The sequence below is a fragment of the Arabidopsis lyrata genome (genome assembly GCF_000004255.2).
Source record: "Arabidopsis lyrata subsp. lyrata unplaced genomic scaffold ARALYscaffold_7, whole genome shotgun sequence".
Taxonomy (NCBI): Eukaryota; Viridiplantae; Streptophyta; class Magnoliopsida; order Brassicales; family Brassicaceae; genus Arabidopsis; species Arabidopsis lyrata.
In genome coordinates, this window is record NW_003302549.1 from 12,974,738 (window position 1) to 13,000,771 (window position 26,034).

Genomic DNA, 26,034 nt, shown 5'->3' on the forward strand with positions numbered 1-26,034 from the left:
TTTATAACAACAACAACAGCAACACTTGAGAGACAAAGCATTTTTCAGCTTCATTAATGGTCATTTTAATGATGTTTTATAACGACAACACTTGAGACAAGACATACATTGAATCTACGTGTGTATATATCTAATCTTCACGCCTTTTTTCTTTGTTACATTGTATCAATTTACGAGAAACTAGAAGGGTTTTTTTCGTGAGTTCGGGTAAGACTATGACATGGTCTCGTTGTCCCCTATCTATTTTTCATAAACATAACTCATAAATCATTTTCGTTGTGAAATAGGATTAACACATTTAATCTTTGTTGATGACATGGCTGGTCGAATTTCTCAAGCTCTTCTTAGAAACAATGACATTATACTTGGACATTCTTAAAGGCCATAGGCCCATGATAATCAATTTGTTATATGGGCTTACCTTATACAGTTTATACAATGGCTGACAATTTGGTGTCTCTGGTTTGTGTGTTTCATGGGAAAGTGATTGATGCACTTTAAGTGTTTGATAAAATGTCTCAGAGAGGGATTAAGAGTGATGTTTCACTCTATGGGACACTTATCAGAATTGCTCTAGATTTGCATAGAAGGATGATGCTTGAACTTTTAACATTTCGATATATCGTCTACTAACAAATCATATGATACAGTTCTAACAGTAACTTCTAGTATGCTTTTCTAATGTTTTTTTTTTTCTTTTTCTTGCATATAATACAATCGTATATGTGCATTTCTTCTACTGAGGGGAAAACTTGTTTAAGAATATAAAAGAATCACCATTTAAGGTAGAACAGAGCAAAATGATTAGGGTATATCACGGCAGCTTTGTTTGCTAGGCAGAGGAGTATTCCTCCATGAGCCACGCTTTGTGGCCACTAATTCCGGTGGTGACATATCAGACTCCAGCTTCTCCTCGGGCTCTGGATCTTCTCCAACCCTGAACTCTGGGTGGGCGTACGCATCTCGAAGGAAAGCCTTGAGGTTAAAGTTTGGCTCACGTATGCGGTCCAGTGTATCTTTGATCATAGCTTCCTGCTTTGGCTCGAAACAAGGAAAGGGTTAGCTTACACGTTTCACTCAAAAGCTACTAGAGATCTTCAGTTTTTTCTGTTTTTTGTATTAACTGACCTGTAACGGGTATGTTACAAAAGCAGGTTGGTAACGATTTTTGCAATGCATGTGGAACCCGATGGTCAGCAGCGGAAGCACAAGCAGAAATGGAGTGGACTTAGAAGCGTGTTTGGTGCTTAGAAGACCCATCAAGAGCAGCTGCGAAACAACCAGTGCGGTCACAACACGCCTGTGAACGTCAGGCCAGAACTTCCCTGCACTTTCATACTTTTGATTATACACATTTATAACCTGCAAATTGAGCCTTCATTGTTAGTTAACGACGCTCGAGCTTTGGAGGAAAAAGGAAGCAGAAGGAAGATTCAGTTATTTCACCTGATGACGGTACACTACGAAAGCCAGGCCGAAGAAGACGAGGATAAAGGGGAGAAGGATGGGGCTAACTGCTGCGTAAACAAGACCAAGAAGGAAGTAGAGTTGTATTTGAGGCTCACCAGTGTTGAATCCTATGGTTCCAGGATCAGTAGCTTCTTCCCTATCTTTCTCGGTTCTCACGAGGAAGGAGTTCTTTAGATGATAGATTATGAGTGGCTTCAACCTCAATATCTCCCCAGCAACACCAGCCCATCCATCAACCATTATGTATGTTATAAAGAAGGTTGCTTTCATTGGAATCGAGACACCAATTGTTTTTGGGATACTGCAGAAATGAAAAAGTCAGAAAGATATGATATCTCCCAGTGAAATGCGGACAAGGGAAGGTTTTAAAGAACATACTCGTTTGCAGACTGGTTAAGGAAACTATTGAGCTGTTGAAACGCAGTCCCGGTGACTATGCTTCCGAGGAAAACATTGATGAATTGGAACATGTAGAATCTAGTTGCGGCTCTTCTTTCTAATGAGGATGTGCTGACAAAACCTTCAAATTTGGACATTTGCATCAGTATTCTTGGGAGGAAAAGGAGGAAGATCTTCAAAGCGATTCCGGGAAGGAAACCTTGGATGATCGACTTTAACAATTTCCTGTTCACAAAGACCAAAAAACGTAAGAGATTTTATCAACGGGGCAGCGGGACAGAACAGGTTGATATATTCATGAAAGATAGACAGAGACATACACTTCTATAAGGGGCTTCAAGAAAGGAAAAGCCTTCTCTATGCCTTCGATGTTGGCAAGTGACTGTACAAATGCTATTGGTATCATGAAGAAGAAGGTGAGGAAGAAGTATGCGACGCCGACTATGAGCCTCCTTATCTTAAGGTCAACATATGGCAATGCCAGATTGTCATAGTAAATGTCACGTGGCTCTGCAGCCCACTCGGTTAGCCATTCTGTTGGGTTTCTTGTCTGTTGAGTTTGAGCACAAACCGCTGCTCCCCAACGGCTCTTGAAAGATACAAAAGCTGCAGGCACTATGGACTTTGTGCCGGTCCTTAACCTCTGTTTCTCCTCAGCTATCTGACACATCCAAAGATAGTATGATTAAATATGTTGCAAATGAGGTTGGAGAATAGCGTAGAGAAGTTAAGATGAATGCTTTACTTCTCTTGTGAGACCCTCGACGACGGACGTGTAATACTTGATTCCATCAGCTTCTTCACCACAGCAGCCAAGAAATCCCATCTACTTATGGACATTGAGATGCATCTTAAGAGAAACAGCAAAGGAGAAATTTAAGCTTATGTGATTTGCAAATGTGAGTTTACCTTTATTACTGGCCTGTTAGATTGATTCCTCATGTGTTTGTTTATATTGTAATCAAGCAGATTCTGCATTTGTTTCCTCGTCAGAACCAATTCTGAGAGTTTTGTTGCATCGTGGACTGCCTGAGTTAAAAGCAGATCAAGAATCATGAGCTCAGAAATCAAGTCAGAGATGGATAATATTAGTAACATAAAATCGAAAGATGATTTACCTGGAAAGTGAGGTAGTGATCTGGATGGTTGACTTTGAAGAAATGTTCAACAAGTTCACATATTGATTCATGAGGATCTGAAGGAATGTTTCTTACCAGCACCTAACACAGTAAGAAAACAGGTTTCAGCTTCTTCTATCAAAAGTAAAAACTCAAAGAGCATCAAAGGATTCATAGTGTCATTACAGTGAACTGGTTAGGTCTCCTTTGATCATTTGCAAGAAACTGTAGTCTCATTAAAGCTATATTCTGGTACTCTCTTTTCAGGATAAAGCATGTCCAGAAAGTGATAGCATAAGCCATACACAAATGCACCCAAAATCTACAGAAGATGAGAAGGATCCAAATGAGTACTCAATCATATTGAAACAAAGAAAAAGCCACCAAACTCGGAGAAGTGTATCTCTTACCTAGGTGAGCCATTTGGTATATTTGATAAAGAGAGTTTATCAATATCACTGAAACTTATATTAGAATGTCTTAACCGATCCAATCCCTTGTTTGTCCAATTAACAGGAACCATTGCCGTAAAAGCAACACAAGCTATAGGGAAAAAGATCTTGAGCCTGCAATCAAAAACCATGACTCAAATCTCTTAAACCAGAAGATAAAAAGAAAAGGGCTTGGAGATACATAAGTATATATATACCCGAGTAAGTAGATCCTCAAGTAGACAACAGAATCGAGTCCAGCGTGATCGACGAGCTCAGGTTCTGGCATTTTAAGTGCTTCAGGCATCCAATTAAGGAAACGAATATAGGATCTGAAGTCCAAGTTGATGAATTTGCTACCAAAGCCACCAGTTTGTATAGAACTACTTCTTAAGCCCTTGAGATACCATTTAGGGAAATAGACTCTGTCATTTACTGGTTGAATCCTGAATATAGCAAAAGCTAAGAGAAAAGCTAATGCTGTCACTATATTGATTGCTGCTGCTACTCCAATATCGTTTATTGTAGCCATGAGAGTGTCAAGAAGAAGATATAACTACTCTTCCTGTAAAAAAGATTCAACAGAATGAGAAACACAGATTCAGACTTTGCAAGTTGATGTAGGAAATTTCCAAAAAAATCTCAACTTGCTCTGTTTTTTTTTGGCATCCAAACAGAAACAAGAGCCATATGTCACAGTCACAAAGAACACTGAAGAAATAAAACCAGATTTGAACTCAATTACCTTTTAAAAGAGGTAAAAGACAAAGCTTTATTGTTCCAAATCGACCAAGACAGAACAGTAAGAGAAGAAGAAGAAGAAACAGAGGAAGAAGAAAAGTTGTATTTTTGGGAGAATTAATGAGAAAAATTCAGAATTTTTTCTTGCCGGGTTTTTAGGAAATATGTTCAAAGATTCATTCGAATAAAAAGATTACTGCGAATTTATTGTTTATAAATCCGTGAAGAAAAAAGGAGAAAAAATTGTTGAGGACTTGGCAAAATGTGAGCCTTGTGAATTTATTACATGAGGAAACAATAAAAAGATGCTCTTGTGCTTGTGGTATGGAAAGAGAGACTCAAGAGTAAACTAAAACCGTGACACAAAAGAAAGAAGAAGACAAGACATATCAATAATAGATGGTAGTGAATTTTTTGGATTTTGTCTGGCAACGTTTATTTTCCATCTAGAGAAAAATATGAATTTTTTTCATTTGCCTATAGTTCAGTGGGTAACAACTAGTGGCTATGATTCGTTTGATGTTTTTGATTCCAAATCTAATGTGTTAAAAATACGTGGATAATTATAAAGTTGATCCAAAATAAAATAAAAAAACGGTTAGTTTTTAGCAAGTGTGAACATATTTGTAGAAATATCACAACCACTATTATTTGATATTTTTGAAATTTTTAATGGTTTTTTTGGGTGGATAATTGAAAAAGCTGACGAAGTTTTTTTGTTTGTAAATTGTAAAAGTGGGTCCGAATCTACTTTCTTGCCAAAATAGAAATTTAGATCCAATCTGCATTATCCGTATTTAATATAGTGGTTTTTTTGCCGTAATATACAAAACTATAAAACTTTGTGTATTTTCTTATAAATTATATATAGAAACGATATGGTGATTGTAATGTGATCGTGATCGTGATCGTGATCGTGATCGTGATGGTGATCGGTAAGTAATTCTATTTATCGTAATCTTATGTGATACGGGTAAATATGTTCATTTTGAATATGGTGTAGTCTTTCGTGATTACTATTTACTAATCACATAGATAAAATTGTTTGTTGTAAATGTTTATTGCTTGCTCGTCATTAAAATTAAAATCATCATTTGTACCACAAATAAACATAAGTTTTTTTTTTTTAAAGAAGTTTAAATGATTAAAGAGTTGGTGATTGTGAAACCAATATTTGCATCGGTTCACCGTTCACACATTGGTGTGATGTGTTTAAGACTTTACGTTGCAAAAATAAAAAATCAATTAGGAAAAAGTCCTTTTTAATAACATTTGTTGATTTTGCCATTTTACTTTAAATTTTTAGATTTATCATTTTTTAAAAACTAAAAACACAATTTATTTATACATTATGTTTGGGTTTATTTGGTATTTTTTTTAGGGTATAATGTCTGTTATTAAGAATGTATTTTATATAAAACTAGATATGGACAACGTTACACGGGTTGCTGGTCGAAATTATCACTTTTTTTTTTTTAAATTTAACTAAAATTATATAAACATCTATGTTTTGATTTTAGAAAATGCAGCATGTTAATTATTTTTTAAACATATTTATTATGCATAACGCACAATATAAAACATTATTTGTTTTTATTTTATACTAATTAATAAATCATTTAATATAAATATTGGCCTATTTATCACCAACACCACCATTACCGCCTTTTCTCCTCTTTCCCAACTGATCTTATTTCACCTCCTTTTTTATCTCCTATAGCATATATCGAGCCGAGCCTCTTTCCGACAACAACTCCAGTCTATGTCCATCACCGTTCATAATTTCTTAATTGCCTCCATCGCCATATGATTCATGATTATTTTTAAAGTCAATCTATCACCACATCCGTAATCATCAACCACCACCATCGTCATCTCCATTAACAATCACATGCTACTCCTATTTCTTTTAGTATGATGTTATTTTATTAAATAACATTGTGTTTTCCTCTGATTCTCTGTAAATGTCTCTCTTTCGTCGTCAAAATTCTAGTATTGAATTTCTTTATCTATACGTATAGTTTCTTTATAATAATATTTTTATATCACAAAACTCTTTAAATTTATAATTTTGTTATAATTATCTTTTTACAATTTTTAATTTGTTAAAACCAAATTTTTGTTTTCCACATGACAAAATATCTTATGAAATTATAGGTATAATTTTCTGATAGTGATATTTTTACTTTTAAAACTGTTTAAGTTTATAATTATCTTTTTCTTTTTTTTAATTATTAAAAAGAAAATATTTATTTGACACATAGCAAAATCGAAGATCAATAGATTTGTCACGTGTCACGATCACGTGAATTACTAACTTTGAAAACCATACTTTATATAATAAGATCAATTCACAAATATATTGATTTTGAAATAGCAAAAAATGATAAATTGGTAAGTTTTATGTGAAAATAGAAAAAATGGCAAAATTCATAACATCGAAAAAAAAAAAAAAAAAAAAACTTCAAACTAATGTCATCTATATCATTAATTATGTTTCTACCACTATTAATGTTTTCTAGTGGTGTTTAATAAAGTTAACGGTGGAATATCTTTTCAGCTATCACTACTCTTTGAATATGTTCCCAGCCATAATAAAGTTTAGGGGAATATAAGACATTATTAATTATATATTCGTTTACTGCTTTTAAGAAGAAGTATCTGGATCCACTTGAATTAATCAAGAAATTAATTAATTCGCATGATAAAAGGTTATAGCTAGTACTAATAATGCGTGGTCAGACGTTAATCTAAGAATTGAAGGGACATTGGTGATATATGAATTATTTTTAATTTTTGTTTCCAACTTATTTTCTGGTAACTTGCAAAGTACAAAATCTCTTGCTCCTTGCTCTATTTTCAGCCACAGAAGTTGACTTAGAAAGAAAATAGAAATCATACATAAAGAAACTCTCACCAAGCAACTTGGTCCTATATTTCTTAAAACTTTCTATTAAACAATCACTCTCAATCATTGTCGTGACTACTACTGACCCACTGTAATAATACTTGCACATTAAGCATCATTGTTTTTTTTTTTCTGGTCGTTGTATAAATTTTCGACAATTTTGGTAAGTCAAAAGTTGGACAATTTAAGTCTCTGGGCTCTACTAAATCCATTCGTGAAAGAAAATATTTCGGATTGTGACTTTAAGAATCAAGTTGTGTCATAAATAATACAAATGGGTTTAATGCTTCTTCTCTGTTCAAACATTTGACACTTTCCAATCAGTTTTCAATAACAATGGTGGAAATTAGCTACTCTTACCATGAACAGCAATCTGGTGAATGTCCATATCTTTAAGCATCACAGATCGACCACACGAGTCGCATGGTGCAGTTCTTGAACCACAAGTACTCTCGTGTTCAGACATTCCTCTCATCCTGTCTCTAGTATCCGCTGCAGAGTTACCCGCTTCAACCATATCTCCACAGAACCTACACGCGATTAGGCGAAGAGGACAATCTCTCCCTTGATGTTGAACCTGCAACAATATCACAATCTCGTGTTAACTTAACCAGTTTGAGCACAACAAGGTAATGAGAAAAATGGTTCCAACTGTTTCATGTACGCACCATCTGTTCTTTCTCGAGTACTATTCCGCAGCCACAAGTGAGTGGTTCATGGAAGACTTTTAAATGTTTCTCCATCTCTGTGGGCTGCAATGCTTTCCCGCATTTTTCACAGTGCAAATGGTTTTTGGCCTCCTCAACTCTGAGAACGATTCCACATCCTTGATGATTACAAACAACGTTGTGTCTGCTACAGTACACCTCGTGCAACGCGATACTCCTACTTGGAATCATATGCTTACAGTTCCTGCACTCTACTGTATCAACATCTGACGAAGATGATATAGCCCGTTCCCCAACCTTAGCTCCATCGCTGCTTTCTTGGACCAGTACTGAGACCTGGTACTTGACTGTTCCTTTGAAGCCGTATACACCTATACTGTAGGTCCCTGAGCTCAAAGCCCTCTCCTTTGATCCCAAGATCAAGGTCTTTGAACCCACATCGTGTGAAGACCACTCGTGCTGATGAAGAGATGGGAATAGAACCGGGTGCTTTGATACATAGAGATCAGTATCCGCTCCGTCTTTCTCCACATCTATCTTTACAATAACTTTGATGTTTCCTGCCAATACATTTTCTACAGTAGCCTCGTCAACTGCAAATTTATAGTAATCATACTGCCCTTCCTCAACTGTTCCGGATTCAGATTTCCCAATTTGAAGCGGCTTTAGCACATGCTGATTTGGCTGATCTGAAACTATATCTGGACTAACTATATCAACCTCAATGTCAGTCTCCAGAACCGAAATGCTCGAGGCAGGTCTTAACTCGAGAACCTGTAGCTTGTAAGAGACCTGCCCATAATTTACCGAGAGAACATCATCTAGAGAAAGTGTAGCATGTTGGCGAAGAATAGTTTCGAGGATAGCTTTATGGTTGGGCAAATCCGAGAAGCCAAGGTTATCCGGTTGAAGCTTTGCGTAACTTCCTTTAGGCAACCGGATATAACGAATTTCAACCAAAGGAACATCCATTGGATCATGTGCTGAAAACAAGTTGCTCCAAACATGTGGAGGAAGCCCAACAGTACCATCTTCAGCAGTAAACTCAAGAACACCAGAGTGTGTTGTCTTTTTATTATCTCCCTGGCCAACTACAGAGAGCTCAAAATACAAAGGACCTTTATCAAAAGCTCCTTGATCAGACAACTCCGTAAAACACGATGGTGGCAGTTTAATCTTATCTCCAATTCCTTGAAAAGAAAGAGCTTGGAAAACTCGTTCAAACACTATCCCATCTCCAGAAACTAAACTCTCTTGCATATGTTGATCAGCCTAAATACAAGAACAAGCAAATGATCAGAGAAAGCCGAAGAACCATTGAAACAACAACCACCCAACTGTTCCTTTAAGTAAAATAAGATAAAGGAGCCAACTTTTCAAATCAAGATTATCAATGTCAAAGCTTTTAGTTATATGCACCAAAATCTACAATACCCATAATACAAAATTAGAATCACACTGTTCTAAGATATCAAAACACCAATTACAGAGAATTTATAACAGAATCTCCAATTCAAAAACCTAGGAGAATATATATGATTGACTCAAATTGGCAACTTCAAAAAGCAACGATTATAAGAATAGAGATAGAGACCTTAATCTGGGCTTCAATGGCGTCAAGCCTTCTAGCTCTTTGAGAAGCTTCAATGGCTTCGCGTTGCTTAATCGCAGCATCCTTGGCTTTCTTCTCTCGTTCGAGCTTTAGTTTCGCTCTTTGTTTCCTCTCTCTCTGCTCTCTTTCAAGCTTCTCTTTCGCTGATCTAAGCTCGAAATCCATTTCCTGGGGAATTCGAAATCTGAAGATGGAAGATTGGAGGAAACACAGCGATCAGAAAAATGAAAGTTTGATTTTCTCTTCTTCTTCTTCAAGAAAAAAGAAGGCTTAAAAGAAATTGTTCTGTGATATTATATTAAGTCAAATAAGTAAGTATCTAGAAGCATCTGGGCCTTTCTTAGATCCAAGCCCAAACCAGACTACAAATTCAGAAACCATTAGGGATTGACCCACCGGTTAGCATGCTTAGGGATTTATATGTGATTTTAGATGTTTACAACATAACACATGATATATATAATATTATAGATAAAATTATATAATGTTAGAAATATAAAAATAATAAACCGTAAGCAATAATTAAACTAAAACATTTGTTTGTTTTTCTTAATTTTTGGTAGAGTTCATTTCTAATATTTTTACTACATCGAAAACGATTTTATTATTTTATAAACTTAATAATTACTTTTCTACTTATAATTTGTTTTAGAAAGATATTGATTGATGGGGCTTTTACAAAAATGCCCCTTTTTCAATGTCACTTTTCAAAAATACCCTTTCTTTAAAACCTTATAAAAAATGCTCTTAAAAATGTAAGATTTACCCAAATATGTATGTAACATTATTAAAACATACACAAACTACATTTCTATGTATCTAAAATCTTATAAATACTTTATAAATACCTCATAAATGCATTTTAAATACCTTTAAAAACCTTTAAAATATCTTGTAAAACCTTTGAAAAACCTTAAAAATTCTTTAAAATAACTTGTAAAACCTTTAAAAACACCTTATAAAACCTTATAAATACTTGGATCGAGTCTTCAAGTAGTAGTTACAATCTATAAGTACATTATAAACCTAATAAAACTTTATAAAAATTTCAAATTAAAAAAGGGGCATTTTTGAAAATGGACATCTAAAAGGGATATTTTTGAACAGGGGCAAACCAAAAGGGGCATTTTTAACAATTTCCCTTGATTTTATAAAGAAAAAACTGTTTTTGAGATATAATAGAATTTTGTTAAGAAACTACTATTAATTTATCGATAAATTAATGCCTCTCTAAATTAATAAATTTTGTTAGTTCCGCCATTATTAACTTGTAGAGGTTTTATTGTATATATAATTTATAATGGGTAAGCTACAGTTTTTAAAAACTAAGTAAACATTCATTTAACAATTAATATTTCAATTGATTTAAGAGAAATTGATAATAAAACAATAAAATTGTCTATAAATACTCATTATTTAGAGAGAAAACTGTAAATTCAAATTTGGAAAAATTAGTGATTAAATTCTTTTTATTTATTAATGTTTTATTTTGTCTTGCTTTAAATACCCGTAACCTTATCTTACAAAAATTCCAAAATCAATTTCATCTGTTTCATATTCAGATCTAATCATATTGCACTTTGGTTTCTTTCTTTAAAGAATCTTCTTTAACATGTGAAGCAACGAAGATGATCCGCTCTTTGAGAAGAATTACAAATCGCTGTACCTGACTAACACGAGGCTTCTCTTAGAATTGTTTAGAGGAAGGTACTCGGTTGAAAAATGTATTAAAAGATTTCATGAACTGTCGAGGAATAAAAAGAACATATTTTTGTTCTTTCGATACAGAAGGCTTTTGCAAGAAAGGAGAAAATTGCGATTTTCCTCACCACGATGCAAAGGTAAGCAAAGGTGTGAAGATCAAATGATTAAATTTTGGTTTCTTCCGGTGAACCAATGAAATCATCTATATAGACATATATCTTACTTTTCATTTGGATTAAATCTTTAAGCATATTGTATTTTAATCACATTTTTGATTTATTGTTCTCCTAAATTATGATTCAAAAATGTATATAAGATTTAAAGATATCATGATACAACATTTCAACATTTTCGAACAACCACTGCACACATGACGAGTAATTAATGGTTTATTTACGTTTAACATATCTACATTTGACTATATTTATCAATACTTAAATAACACTATACTAGGTAAGATATTTTATTTAAAGAGTACATAGTATTTCGGTTTTATTTAATAACATACTTTTTAACACAACTCAGAAATCAACGGATTATCTTTCAGGTCTCCAAGTTAAATTGATCTAACTATATGGATCAATGGCTTAATATATTTTTATTATAAATTATGTAAATATATATATATATATATAGTAAGGCTATCGAGAACATCTTCATCATCAAAATTATAAGGTATTTGGTTGCTTTCTATATCCCATAAAAATAATTTTTCACCCACAAGTCTGATAGGAGGACTAGGAGACATGAATCTACGTCTTCCTCCTATCATCATCTTCATCTATGCGATTCTGCTTCTGGGGATGTGTGCTTATAAAATGGATCTTGAACCGGTCGGTTAAGACCTCATGTACTTCATCGATCATCCTCAATCTTTGATTTTTCTTAACCGGTCGGTTTAATCAGAAGGTTCAATATTCACATAGTACGTAGTAGTCTCGAATTGCTCAATTAGTTTAGATTTTGGTCTGTCCGATCAAATTATCACATACAAAGAAAAGCAACATAAGAATTACCAAAAATATTATAATTTCGAAATGTTTTTTTTTTTTTAAAGTTTTAACCAAACAAGTGGAACAACCAGAAATCGAATCAACTAAACCGAACCGGTCCAACTTAACGGACTCAAATTATGTTTTGTAGACAGAAGAGCAAATTGCATTTTGACTTTGGTTTGCAGTTGCATCTCGTGCCTATGGAATAGCCTTTTTTTTTTCTTTTTTTCACCTTTTCCAAGTAGTTTGGATCGGAACACTTTCACAAGAAAGTAAGAAACCTAAGTAATTAACTTTCCAGGAAAGTATTGGTTCACATACACATTAAATCACACCATTCACCAAGCTTTCTTGTGCTTCTTAATTAACCACAAACTTTGCTTTTAAAACTTAGTGCATTGCATCTTGCTATATACATAAACATGTTTCCTCTTCATACTAGAGAAAAAATATCTTCTCATGTGTTTCAAATATCAAATTGCTCTGATCATTGGAGAGGAAACAATCAAATGCTCATTCCACTTTCGCCGACATCAATGAAGTTGAAGAAGAAGCAGAGCAAGAACCTCAACAGCAAGTTGAATAAAAAGTAATTTTTATAGTAAAACAAAATATAAATAAAAATTACTTTCTATTCAAATAAAATTAAAAATGATTGTCACGTCATTTAAAAATTAATAGTTACTTTAAATTATAATGGTAAAATTGAAATTTTATTTTGTTATGAAATCGTGAGTATGAAAATAATAATATTTTTTTTTTGGGTATTAATCGCACTTTAATTACTATGTGTATTTTTTCAACCGAAAACAGTTGAGTATTAAATATCCAAATCAAAATTAAACGGGATTTTTCGGCTTTTTCCCGTTTTCTCTGTCTAGTTTGCTCATATTTTCCCTTGTTGAAACTTATCAATTTTGTCACCGGCAGCGGATGCAACTACTTTACCGATCTTGGGCCAGCTTCAAACCTTAACTCATCATATGCTTATAATTTATTACAACCCAACAAGCTCATGGAACTTGATCTCATCTAGATTCATTTTCACATAACTGTCTTTTGACCCCTTCACAAAAAAAAAAAAAAACACTCTTTTGACCACAAAATTGTTTTATGGTGAACAACTTAGAATATTTTTGTTTCACCATAACTTGTGCCTCAATTGGATTGGAGCCCAGCTTAGCAAGCTTCACTCATCATCACTAATAGAGATGTCAAATGGGTTTGATGACCATAAGCTAGACCAATCCAAATTATAATGGTTCGGTTATAGTCACACCCAAAATCGAAACGGTTAATATGGGAAACAAACCAGTTTAGCCTGCAAACTAATGGAACGAACTCGTTTGGACTTGGGCTGTCTAAGAAACCTTAAAAATTAGGGTTACTAATTGGGGAATTTTTTTTTTTCCTAATTTCTCTTAAAAATTAGGGTTACTCTAATTACTTATTCCTCACATTTTCTTACTTTCTCGGTGAAATTTTTACTCCAAAACGTAATTCTTTGTTTAGCACCTAATACATGATTCTGTTTTTTCCCGCCAAAAATATAAATTCCCGTTTCCTGCCAAAAGTATGAATTTTCGTTTCCTGTTTCCCACCAAATACATTTTACAATTTTGACAGAAAATGTGATTTGCGATTTGCGGAAAACTTAATTCTTTGATTTTGATTTGCGATTTAGTGGTTTTGGCGAAAAAATATTATTTTGCATTTTTGGATGGAATATTAGATTTTGCGGTTTTGGTAGAAAATAAAAAATCATATTATTTGTACCCTGCAAACAGCGTTGTTGGTCATAATACTATTTGGGTTTTGTTCTATTTAGATATGGTGTTATTTGGACTTTGACCATCAAAACATCAATAACCAAAAAATAAAGCTGTCTATTTGGACATGCCCATTTCGACGTGGACAACCCAATTGACATCCTTAATCACTAATTCATATTTTCTCAAACTATGATGCCAACATATATAACATCAAAGGTTTGTGAACAACGATTACCTTTTGTAGATGTCTTCATATTCTCTAAAGGATCTCACACATGTTGTAAAGTAATTAGCTCTTCCGTAAGCGTACATGCTCTGATACTAATTATAAATTAAAAAATGTAGTGACAATCACAAACGTTGTGAGAAATCTTTTAAGTAATCCTCACTCACGGACTAACTTAACTAAATTATCTAAACAATCATTTTCTCTTACATATTCCAAATCCTAGTATTTAGTATTTACCCATGTTCACCGAACGGTCTATCCAACACGATCCTTGTTGTACTTAGCACACACTCTCACTTACATAACCATACATCTCAAGCTCTATTTCTTCCTCAATATTTTGGCTATCAACCTAGTTTAGAAAGAAAAAGAAAAAAGAAAAAAAAAACCATTAAATATGTATTCATACCCATACACATTTTTAACCATTTCCAAAATTTACCCTAGATATTTATGTGAGCAAAAGTTCTTGTCCTTTTCTTGTTACGGAGATTTTTAAAACCTTGAGCACCTAAATCTTTCGTGATGTTCAAGTTACACGTCAGCTATCTTTCTCTTTCAGTCATCTACAATTTGCTCTATTCTTCTGAAAGATTTTGTACATGGTCCATCAAATCCAATGTTTGAAGGTGTTTTTGTTCACACGTCTCCACGTAAATCACTATAGTTTTTACTAAATAAAACTTGTCCAAAATTATTTCTCAAGTTACGGCAAAGATTTGGCCATTTGGGTTACCATAATCAACCTTATGCTATATTAAACAATTTCTTGTCCTTTTCTTATATTTGAATGTAGTAGATATCTTTAGAACCAATTTTGATTCAAGCAATTATTTAAGAGGATAATTGTCCTACCCCCATACCAAGAGCTCATAAACAATTGTTAAAGGGTCAATAGCAACCAAAAAAAATAATAAATTGGAAAAGAAAAAGAAAACCTAAAGTAATAATATATAAGAGAAACGAGTTAATCAACTCAATGTCATATTTATTGACCTAAATAGGATGACTAAATTGAGTTTATTATATATCGGGCATTGCTAGCTAATAATAATGCAAAGAGAAAAATCTTCTGAAAAGTAACGTGATTTAACTTTGAGTAGCGGTCATTTTTATAAAGATAGTATAATTCTACTCATGTTTTTTCAGTGGAATTTGGAAGAATAAAAAAATAAAATTTCTTGCAAAACTCTAGATGCAACACATTAAAACCAAGAAAGAAGGAAGCTTAGACTGAAATAAATTGAACAGAAACAAATTTTCCAAAATAATAGCATATTGTGAAAAAACACTCAACCCAAAAATTGGCATAAAATAATTTTTCAAAAAAAAATACTTTAAAAATCGAGAGAACTAGAAACTATAATTGGAAACAAAGATTCCTATCAAATTGTGATAAAATCGTCAAATAATACACCGTTATGGCGTTATCCATGAGAGACACCGTTACTTTGTTAACCCGTCAGGGACACCTAGAGCATGATTATTGTTTGTATCTTAGAAATACCTCTTAACAATATTTAAATAATATATATATATAAAAGTGATTGTTAAGAGATAGTGTTTTTGAGCTAAGATTTTTGTGTTATTAATGGTAGGCTCTTAACATGTGGTTCTTTGGAAAAAAAAAATTAACATAAAAATAAAATTTATAATTATAGAAAATTTAATAATGGTTGCAAATTAAAAAAATTAAAACATACATGAGATACAATGTATAACATAAATAACAGAAAGCATAAATGTTTTAAATTTAATTTCTAAAATATTTTGTCCATATATGCTCTTAGCTAAAGAACGTTCCTTAGCTAACGTTTCTTAACATTAAACCACAAAGTTGATTAAATTATATTGCATTAAATGTTAAGAAAAGTTTAAAATTTATATAAGAGCTTGCCTTTAATCATGCTCTTAGATTATTGATCCATGATTTTGATCAATTATTAAAAATTCAAAATTTTAATAATTTGATAAAAGAAAAATAATATATATATATATATATATATATATAGGCCCTAGGACCCTTGATGTTGTTGGGACGGGGTTGTAACTCTATAAAACACAAAGTAGAGATATGTTCAAATCACACAATTGCTAACCACACATAATATGGAAATGATATTAATCTATTTGTGCTTAGCTACCTTCATAGCCCTACTCTTCCTAACACCACTCCTCAAACGAATCACCACCACCAAACGTAAGTTACCACCGTCTCCATGGTAGCGAAAACGAATGTCTTTCCTATGTATTGAAAAGTAGACTTTATTTGGATTCAAAAGACCTCTTACAAATTATGTACCAATCAATAGCTAAAACAATTTTTTTTATTCCTTGGTTTTTCAGGATATGTTTTTTTCCGGAACCGCAACAACCGCCTCACAACTAGAATGGACAATGACAGAATTTATGAGGCATCCAGAGTGTATGAAAAAACTTCAAGATGAGATTAATTCAGTTTCGACGCATAATTCAAATGTAACAGAGAAAGAAGTTGAGAAAATGGACTATTTACATTGTGTGATCAAGGAGGGACTACGGTTACATCCTTCTGGTCCATTATTGACCAGACATCGACTGAAGATGTCCAACTAAAGATATATGACATTGCTGCAGGGACACAGGTAATATATTTTTTAAAATCATATAAGACTAACTAAACCTAGATCATGTAAAAAATATATAATGCTTGGAACACAGGTAATAATCAATGCTTGGGCACTCCAACGAAACCCTTCGATATGGGGACATGATGCAGAAGAATATAGACCAGAGAGGCATTTTGGTTTGAACTTGGATTTTAATGGTACTGATTCCAAGTTCGTTCCATTTGGAGCAGGAAGAAGCCTTTGCCCCGGGATCGGATTTTCTATGGTCTTGTCCAAATTGACACTAGCCAACCTTGCGAAAAGGTTCAATTGGAGACTCGAGGTCGGACCAGGGGGAGATGATAAGCCTGACCTAGTTGAAGCATCTGGTATTGATGTTTGCCGCAAATTCCCTCTCATTGTCTTTCCATCACTTGTGCATGCGTGAAGGTATTAACCCACCTTGTTGAATGATGATTGAGTGTGAACTTTGGTTTCCTTTATAAACGTACTTTGATATTTGTGGTCTACGTAGATCCGGTGTCTTCTTAAGCAAAAGTAAACTTATTTGTGTTTGTTACATGATGTGATTGGATATCTTTGTATTTTATGAATAAATTATATCTAGTTTTATGAATAAACTATTTTTGTTATATATGTGTGCTATTCCATGATCCATATCACCAGATTTATCTTCTCCCGAACTTGATCAGAGGTAATTTGGGTCTCTAACCAAGATTTACAAATGATATCCTCCGGTTCTCGAGTGACACTCTCATGTATGCTTATACCATTTATGGTATATATAGCATGCTTATACAGTTATACGTACCATTTCAACATGGCTAGGTTCATATTCACATCATTCTTTTTTTTTGTCGTTTCTTCTTTTTTTTTGACGTCTTTCACACCATTCATAAGAAAAATGAAAAGATGAATTTTATTTAACACAAGCTAGTTCAAATACAAAGACAGTACCATGCATTATGCATATATCTGTGTTTTCTTTTTGTTTACTATAACAAAAAGAAAACACAAAGATAGTACAATTTCTCCTGTAGAAATTTATAAAATACAATTTTTGTTTTTATTTTGATACAAATTCATATAACTAAAGGTCTCCGAAGAATTTAGAAAAATTGTCGATAGCATTTTTTGCAGCGAAATTACGAGCAGTTTCTTTCTTCACAGGATGTTGTCCACATCCAACGAACTTATCCTCAATATGGAAACAATAGGTTTGATTTTCTTCCCAAGTGTCTTTGGGCGTCAATTTCAAGTTCCTCTTCTGACACATCTCATTAAGTTCTGTCATTGGATGGCTCTTCATTTTGTCTAAAGGTATGATTGGCTCCAACAATGGTTTTATCACCTATATATGGATGAATCAATTACCTAAATCTAGTAACTAGATATTTATAACATATGTATGTATAGTAAGTTACCTCCCAGACGGTCTCAGTGGAGTTGCAGTCCCTGAAGAGAGCTCCAATGGTAGACTCTACTATGTCTGCTAGAACTTTAGGAACTTTCAAAAGACCATTTGAATGTAGTGGATATTTTTCCATGGCTTCCACAAATTCCAGTATCTGCATATATTAGTTATATGAAAATCTCATCAATGTAAGTCACGTATAACTCACAACCAATACAAATGTTTTTATTATAGAATATTGTCGATAAATATATATTAAGCCCAAGGGCTATGAAATAAACAAAAACATTTATTGAGACAAATTTGTGGATGAAATTGAAATAGAGAATGTAGAAAAAATAAAAAACAAGTTGACAAAAAAGTGATGAAATTTATTTTCTCATATTTATTTTGTCTATCATTTAATCAACCATATTGCAGTAAGACATGATTGAGGATAATAAATGGAATTTATAAGACTAAACACGGTTAATTACTAGGGGTTTTAAGAATGTAACTTACTTGCTCCTCAAGCAAGGGTTTCTTATGACGGAGGTAGCGATAGAGTTGGTGTTTTACAGCGACCCGGGCCAATTTCTCGGTGTCTACGTTAACGGCTCGGAGCTTGGTCAACGGACCAGGTGATTCTTTAGGGTAGAGCTTAATAAACTCATCGATTATACTCATATTTAGGATCGAATCTCCTAAAAGTTCTAGGATTTCGTACGAATCACACTTATCATCAACGTAACTAGCGTCTGTAAACGCTTGCACCAACAATCTCTTGTCTTTGAACTTGTAATTTAAGATCTTCTCCAAGGATTCGATCTCCAAAAGCTGGTCCGGAGCGGTTGATCCGATGGTTTTGGTGTTATCTTCACCTTCGACGACTGTGTTTGAGAGTTGCGATCCCATAGAGACAAGATGTTGCGTTTGAAGAGGGAGAGAGAGAGATAGGGAGATATATGTCTCTGTCTAAGTCTCTATAGTTTTTTTTGCCTCTTGTTCTTCTTAAGTCTCCGGTTATGATTCCCTTTTTATACACGTCTTCTTTGAAATAGTTGTTATGATTTCAATTTTGTTATACTTGTCAATAATCTATTATTTTAGTTATTTAATATAGTAGATTCTCATCAATTTTTAGAATAGGTCATTATCACAGCAGATTTTGACTAGTTAATTACATATATATCATATATTTCCTCTGTTTGACACTAAGAATACTTAAATACCATTTTAAGTTTTTGTTTTTATATCATAAATAAATAATATTACATTGTATTTTCAAATCCAGTTTATATTTTCAATGAAGGTTATTAGATTAGATAATAAATTGCTAAGTTTTATTATCTCCTAAAAAATAAAAGGTATAATATAACTAGAAAATAGCTGTTGACAAAAAAAAATAAAAAACTAGAAAATAAAACCGAAACTCCCACATGTTTGGATTTTGGTTTCGATGCTTTAATCGAAGCGGACTTCCATAAACTCTTGCCAAAAAACCTGCTTACTATATCCGAATATAGATGCGGCGATGCGAATAAAAAAAAAGAAAAAAGGAAAATCGATATAATAATCTTCGATATTATTGTATTTCGTTATAAAAAAAAATTGTTCCAAATTTAATACCAACATAGATAAAAAAAAAAATATTTTAAAATGCAAATTTGGTTAATTTACAAATCCTTTTAGGAATAAGAAATCTATAAAGAAACATCATGTTTAGAAATTACAAATTTGGGGTGGAAACGGAGAAAAGAGAAACAAAATAAAGTTGACTTTGACTTGGTAAGATTGGGTTGTTGAGTAGGCCGTGACAATGAAATTGAATACCACTCATTGACTAAGAACAAATAATAAAGGATTCTTCACTAGAAAAGATGAATTTGATTAAATAAATGGTAATTAAGGTAAAAAATCTCACCATACTTAATATTTGCAAAAATGCTGTGGTAATATCTTCGTAAATAAATTAGATTTCATGACTTTTTTAGAACATAGAGGTTATTTGATTTAGTGACACATACCTGCATTCCAGCTGCTTCCAAACACGAGTAATTCAAAATAGCCCTATGCATATAAACCGTACCAAACCGAGAAACGGTAACTTCGGTTTCGATTCGGTTAATAGTGGAGAACCTCAAAGCATAAAATACAATTCATTCCACAGTACAAATACGAATAATTGTTTAGTCGTCCTCTCAAGAACTATATCTATAAGCCATATTTCTTACACCACAGATTGTTTTTCAACTCCTCTAAGAGCTGAGTAAGAGAGAAAAAACAGATCAGAAGCAACAAACAATTGAACCCATGAATCCAGAAACCTGAAAAAAATGTTACAAGTATTCACTGATGATATTGCCTTCTTAATCATTGTGCTTAATCTTCTCCCTTCAAGGACTGATCCTGATGCTCGAATGGATCGATACAACTCTGCTGGATTGTTTGAAAGTATTGTCTCGGTAATAAAGAGCAGAAAAAAGATCAACTACCCGAAGTTTTACCGGTTGTAAGAGTAACCGAAGATGAGAATCTGGGGACGAGTACTGCCTCGTTGCTTACGGATTTGGAAGCTGCCAAATCTTCCAAAAGCTTCCATGTTGCTTCTCGTTTGGCTACAACCTCGTTTTCATTTGCTTCATCTTCTTGGAACTTGGCTAAGCATTCATCAAACAGAATTTGGTCTGTCTCTGCCAATACCTTTCTCACATTCAAAGTCAGACTCTGAACTGCTTGGTTCCAATGGCCCCGTGTGTTTCTCTCCATAGCCGGGAATACGATTGGCATTATCACTTTATGGTTTTGAGTAATCAGGTTTCTTATGTGATCGTTGTTCCACAGAAACAGAGCCCTTTCAGCCACCTGACAAAAGAAGCAACTTTGAATCTAACAACTCCTCTTCCTCAAACTTGCAAAATTGCGACGCTATATGAACAACTTATTTATAGCACTACTTTTAACAAATCAAGAGTCGAACCTGAAAATGTGAACTGTTGAGGCATCGGGCGATTTGACGGAATAAAGGAACCATACATCGCTGAAACTCAGCTGCTTGAGTTGCTTCCAAAACTTCTTCCAACTCCCCAAGAAACATAACTTCCTTTGAACTGTTAGTCACAGGCCAATACTTTAGAAGGCCTCTAATGACGGTATCGGCAAGCTTAAAGTCTTTCTCTACAAATTGAACAATGCAATAAGAGAGCTGTTGATGATAGGCAGATGCACATTTAGGTCTGTGGAGTGGAATCAAGGCCCGGATTAGGAAGAGCTTATGTTCCTCTTTTAACGGCAAAGCGAAACCGTTGATTATACTTCCTAGAATCTCAAGCAACTCTGCAATTCCGTTATGCTTTTCAGTTTCAAAAATGAATCTGTAGAAGATATTGTTGATGGCCTTTCTGATAAAGGGTCGGTGTACCATGAATTTCCCGTATATCCGATGCAGAATGGTCTTTAGATATTCCCTCTCTCTTTGGTCTTCAGAGTCAAACAAATCCAAGAGCTTCAAGACGAACGAATGGTCAATATATCTCTTTGCAAGCTTCGCGTCAGTCATAGGCGAGGCCACAAATCTGAGAAGAAGCTCATAAACAACTTGAAGATGAGGCCAAGCCGGCTCTAAAGCAGGTTCCTCATCATCCACATCAAGCGTTTCAAGAATTTTACTCTCATGATTCGCAGAAGGAAACGTCCTGAAAAGATTAACCACAGCTACTTTCGCAATCTCTTGCATCGCAGCATCACTCAACTTTGAAGAAACCGTTGCAATATAATCAACAAGCTCCAGCAAAGTCTGTCTCTTTATCTCTTTCTCTCTCAGATTCTTGGACGGATCACTAAAGTCGAAAACAACGCAACACAAACTCAACTTCTTGATAAACAGATTAGGTTTCTCCGAGCTAGGAACATCTCTAAAGCTTGGCAATGCTTCATAAACCCCATTGACTTGATTCGTTCTGTTAGAACTCGTTGAGGAAGGAGCAATAACAGTCCCATTTGCTCCATTCGAATTCGATGCTGACGATTTCGATGTAGGCTTCGAGATACTAGTACCCGAATTGGGAATGTGATATGAATTAACCCCACCTTCTCCGTTTGGATTTGAGTCATTATGCGATGATTTCGAAGGTTTTCTGGGTAATTTCCCAAATATCTGCTTGATCATAATTACAGAAACCCTAAATTATCGCCAATAAAAGAGCCAAAACCCCCTCTTTTTTTTCTCTACTTCGCCACAAGCCTAAACTAGTTACCAGTTAAAAACCCAAGCTTTGGTTCTAAATGTAAACCCTAATCATTGAACACAGCCCTGCATGCAGACAAAAACCCAAAATCAAAAGCGGAAAAACAATCTCACAACTAGAATCAAAGATTAACTTGAGAAAACAACAAAAAAATGTAAACTTTGGAGAGATAAAGAGCGAGAGGAAGAAGAAGAAGAAGAAGAAAGAGCTTACAAATGGCAGATGAGTAGAGAGAGAGAGATCTGGGCACTAGAAATGAAATCAAAGAACCCTAAAAGAAGGATCTTTGTGATAAACCCTGTAAAAAAAACAGCTCCTTTTTCTTACCCTAAACTGAATCGAGAGCAGAGGAAAGAGAAAAAGAGGAAAAGGCAACGAAGCCCAGCAAAGAGAAAAAAAATCTGGGAAGATACAGAACACAACACGAAGATTAAGGTTGTAATTAAAACAAAAATACGATTTTTTTTTTAAATAATTGTCCCTCTCCCTTCGCTATCTCTCCTTCTGTAGATTTTCACTGTAAATCTCTATACCTCTGGCTTTCTTCGGATTCCGAATAACAGACATTAGAGAATTGTTTTTTAAAAAAATAAAAAATTTTGAAGAGAACAAGGAAAATGGACAGATGGGCAGGTAGGTCAATTTACCTTTATGTCCCTGATTGGAGGAGAGCGTATGTGTGTGGAGTTTATGCAGCAACTGGTCAATTCGTCAATTCACGAGTCCAAGGATATAAGTAATTTGCTCATTGGATAATCTTTTTTTAGATTATTCTGTCTAAAAAAGATATTGGTGGTTGAGTCGATAGAAGCGATGAAATAAATAATTATGCAAAAGCTAAACTGCTAAAGTGATTAAATCTGAAGAAAAGAGTTGATGAATCTACGAAAACCCAAAGCCTTTGGATCGTTGACTAAAATAGTTGAGTCAACGATAAGGTTCAAGAACACTTAAAAGCAAAAAAAAAGAGAGACATGAATCGAAGGGATGATCAGTATAAGTCTAGAATTTCTGGATGACGACGGCATTAGCAATACCAGCTTGCTCGATGGTTTGGTCCAAGTCTGTCAATTGTTTAGGAGGGAACCCCATGGTTAGTAACTGATACTCTTTGGAGCCACCGGGTCTAGAAGCGTCGATGAACCCACGTACGTCTCTGACGGTGTGGTGGTTGTTGAACCTGGAGACAAGGCGTGTTCCGTCTGCTAATCTGAGCTGGATAGAGGTTGTCGGTGCTGCTGGATCTACAACTAGCCCTCTTGATGGTGCTGGTGCTGCGTTCATTGGGGCGGATGAAGCTTGTGGTGCTGAACTTGATCCAGATCCACTGGCTCCTAGGGTTCTTCCTACACCTTGGAATGGATTCTTGGGCTTTGGTGGTTCCTGTGAGTCAAGAGATAAGAGACGTTAAATGAATCCTTGAAAATATGATAGCAATATCCTACCCGAGTGGCTTATCCAGAGAATCGGTTAACGAGAATATTACTGAGAGATGGGAATGAGACTTACGGTGAAATTTTCTCCACGCCTGACAAGGTCGACATGAACAGGGATCTTCCTATCTGCTGGTTCGAGTTCGCTGGGGCACTCTGACCTTGAGATGCTCTGCAAAAGACAACATATATATATTAAGGATTCCAAAAGTATCCAAGTAATTATTAATGAGAGAAAGATTTGGATATTACATTCATAAAAGCTGCGTTTTCAGGATCAGTAAACCCCCTTAACGGACCATCATCAACAGTGAAACCATTCAACCAGAAAGTGATGGTGTGCATAATCCTTTGAGGCTGCTCTTGCTGTTGTTGCTGAGGAGAAGACGAAACAGCTTCACCAGACAACAATCGTGCAGCTCCAGTGAAGCTTGTAGAAGGTGCTCTTGATGGTTCAACAGGTCTGTCTACAGCTGATTGCCTAGCTTGGTCAAATAGTGCATCAACGTCTTTCGCTTTCTTAGGATCTTGTACCATCATCCCACTAAAACACATTGCACAATCCAAAGAAAACTCTGTTAGCTACACATATATAAACTTCCTCCAGCTAAACACAAGATATGGTCAATCCCTACATCATCATTGATCTATCAATAGCAAAATTCTTCAGATTTTGGAAACAATTACTCTCTTCAAGAAAGCACATTGTTCAAATTCATGATCATTGCCCTAATTTACCTTTCTAAACACTATTCTCATCTAAGTACTTCCCAAACTATGATCAGATCTACTTTAACAAACAATCAAGAATTGAGTAGAGAGTTTTACCTCTTTTGTCCACCAGTATAATACTCATTGGCTTCATCAGAATCACTGCCCTCACCATCAGCCGGAGAACGGTTCAGATCGGCGAACGTACGGATATTCCCAGCGTGTTGACGACTCCTAGAAGTCCGACTACCAGACGGATTCTCACTTTCTTTATTCTCTCCAGCACCGCCTCTCGATCGGAGACCGTAGGGAGCAGCGCGAGAAGACGGAGAAGGAGATCGTGATCGCGAAGGAGAAGGAGAGGTTTCAGAAGGAGTGTAATCGGAAGAGTGAGATTGAGAAGGAGATTGTGCAGCGGCAATCGGTGGTGGTCCGGTAGGGTTTGGTTCGGCGATTGCGGCTGCGGCGGCATCGTTATCGAGGAAAGTTGAAACGGCAGCGTCTAGATTCCAACGGTGACTTTCGAGGAAGAAAGTAGCTTCTTCTCTTGATGAAGAAGTTATCTCGACGAAAGAGTTGATCAGATTCTCGTTCATCTCCGTCGCCATCGTCTTCTCGAAGCTTCTTCTGTTGCTAGATTGTTTTTTTTTTTTTTTTCGTTAGCTTTCTGATTTTTTTGCTTTCTACTATTTTAATTTTAATATATATAAATATAAGGGAATAATGTATATCTTCGGAATATTTTCCTTTTTTCACCCGTCAAACTTCTCTTAACATAGGTTTCGAATCAACGAGACAACGACCACTTTAATGGGCCCAAAGGCTTGGCCTTTTTAAACTCTCTAAGGCCTTTTTACAAAATTAGGGGTTTTTATTATATAAACATCTAAATTCTCCCAAGAAAGCAAACTATGGCCGTAAACGGAGCGGATATCCGGTTTTTTTAGGATATCCGTATCTGTATCTGTATCCGTATTATCCGCTAATTTGGTATCTGTATCCGGATCCGAAATTCCGGATATCCGGTATCCGGATATTCGTTAAAAATCCGGATATCCGCGAATATCCGGAAATAGTGTTTTTTTTTTTTGGTAAACCGGAAATAGTATTTTAAAATCCTAAATTCATTAATATCATACATAAAAAGCTTTAAAAAATCACAAAATAGCTAGAAGTTGATTATATATACAAAACATTACAAAAACAAAAAATTTATTAAAGTAGCAAAAAGTTTAAAAGATTCAAATGATGTTCTTAAAAAAAAGACATTAATCAACTTCTTAAATCCTTCTTAAAAATTTATTTTTATTTTTTGTCATATGATTTATTTATTAACATTAAAAATAAAATAAAAACAATTAAAAAAGTTGGCTTACAAGTTTTTTTGGGCTATAACACTTGAAAATGGACTCATGAAAGGCTTTTAAGTATTTTTTTTCCCGGATATCCGTTATCCGTTTCTAATTTTAAGAGCATCCGTATCCGTATCCGTTTTTCCGGATCAAAAACCGGATACGGATACGGATATTCGCGGATAGCGGATATTAATCTCAGGCCTAAAGCAAACATAGAAGGAACAACACTCTGTTTTTTT

At 34.5% G+C, this 26,034-nt stretch overlaps 6 protein-coding genes across 8 annotated transcripts; 1 reads left to right on the forward strand and 5 right to left on the reverse strand.

Annotated features, from left to right (window-relative positions):
* Window positions 1–592: 592 nt before the first annotated feature.
* Window positions 593–4,536, reverse strand: LOC9306310 (CSC1-like protein At4g15430). Of its 2 annotated transcripts, none has more exons than XM_021019129.1 (12): window positions 4,164–4,536; window positions 3,637–3,983; window positions 3,398–3,553; window positions 3,174–3,309; window positions 2,988–3,089; window positions 2,779–2,898; window positions 2,615–2,695; window positions 2,190–2,530; window positions 1,849–2,094; window positions 1,447–1,771; window positions 1,129–1,362; window positions 593–1,032 (listed from the first exon to the last, which is right to left on the reverse strand). In XM_021019129.1, exons 2-12 carry the CDS (start codon window positions 3,948–3,950, stop codon window positions 805–807), a joined length of 2,283 nt encoding a protein of 760 aa, XP_020874788.1. In that variant the 5' UTR covers window positions 3,951–3,983; window positions 4,164–4,536; the 3' UTR covers window positions 593–804. The 2 variants fall into 2 exon arrangements, with proteins under 2 accessions (XP_020874788.1, XP_020874786.1); XM_021019127.1 differs by having other exon boundaries at window positions 593–1,035; window positions 4,164–4,491.
* Window positions 4,537–7,282: 2,746 nt separating this feature from the next.
* LOC110226914 lies at window positions 7,283–9,612 on the reverse strand. Its single transcript, XM_021019843.1, has 3 exons — window positions 9,330–9,612; window positions 7,736–9,007; window positions 7,283–7,644 (listed from the first exon to the last, which is right to left on the reverse strand). Exons 1-3 carry the CDS (start codon window positions 9,510–9,512, stop codon window positions 7,414–7,416), a joined length of 1,686 nt encoding a protein of 561 aa, XP_020875502.1. The 5' UTR covers window positions 9,513–9,612; the 3' UTR covers window positions 7,283–7,413.
* Window positions 9,613–16,444: 6,832 nt separating this feature from the next.
* On the forward strand, window positions 16,445–17,083 carry LOC9306311 (cytochrome P450 71A27). Its single transcript, XM_021017019.1, has 3 exons — window positions 16,445–16,525; window positions 16,618–16,671; window positions 16,748–17,083. The coding sequence occupies exons 1-3, from the start codon at window positions 16,445–16,447 to the stop codon at window positions 17,081–17,083; spliced, it is 471 nt and encodes a 156-aa protein (XP_020872678.1).
* Window positions 17,084–17,638: 555 nt separating this feature from the next.
* LOC9304277 (ribonuclease 3-like protein 3) lies at window positions 17,639–19,430 on the reverse strand. Its single transcript, XM_021019848.1, has 3 exons — window positions 18,572–19,430; window positions 18,081–18,224; window positions 17,639–18,007 (listed from the first exon to the last, which is right to left on the reverse strand). Exons 1-3 carry the CDS (start codon window positions 18,962–18,964, stop codon window positions 17,747–17,749), a joined length of 798 nt encoding a protein of 265 aa, XP_020875507.1. The 5' UTR covers window positions 18,965–19,430; the 3' UTR covers window positions 17,639–17,746.
* Window positions 19,431–20,191: 761 nt separating this feature from the next.
* LOC110226915 (serine/threonine protein phosphatase 2A 59 kDa regulatory subunit B' gamma isoform) lies at window positions 20,192–22,880 on the reverse strand. 2 transcript variants are annotated; one of them, XM_021019845.1, is made up of 3 exons: window positions 22,510–22,880; window positions 21,030–22,361; window positions 20,192–20,914 (listed from the first exon to the last, which is right to left on the reverse strand). In XM_021019845.1, the coding sequence occupies exons 2-3, from the start codon at window positions 22,215–22,217 to the stop codon at window positions 20,537–20,539; spliced, it is 1,566 nt and encodes a 521-aa protein (XP_020875504.1). In that variant the 5' UTR covers window positions 22,218–22,361; window positions 22,510–22,880; the 3' UTR covers window positions 20,192–20,536. The 2 variants fall into 2 exon arrangements, with proteins under 2 accessions (XP_020875504.1, XP_020875505.1); XM_021019846.1 differs by having other exon boundaries at window positions 21,030–22,880.
* Window positions 22,881–23,115: 235 nt separating this feature from the next.
* On the reverse strand, window positions 23,116–25,204 carry LOC9306312 (plant UBX domain-containing protein 5). The gene is made up of 4 exons (XM_021019847.1): window positions 24,558–25,204; window positions 23,982–24,273; window positions 23,806–23,901; window positions 23,116–23,679 (listed from the first exon to the last, which is right to left on the reverse strand). Exons 1-4 carry the CDS (start codon window positions 25,046–25,048, stop codon window positions 23,299–23,301), a joined length of 1,260 nt encoding a protein of 419 aa, XP_020875506.1. The 5' UTR covers window positions 25,049–25,204; the 3' UTR covers window positions 23,116–23,298.
* Between the last annotated feature and the right edge of the window lie 830 nt (window positions 25,205–26,034).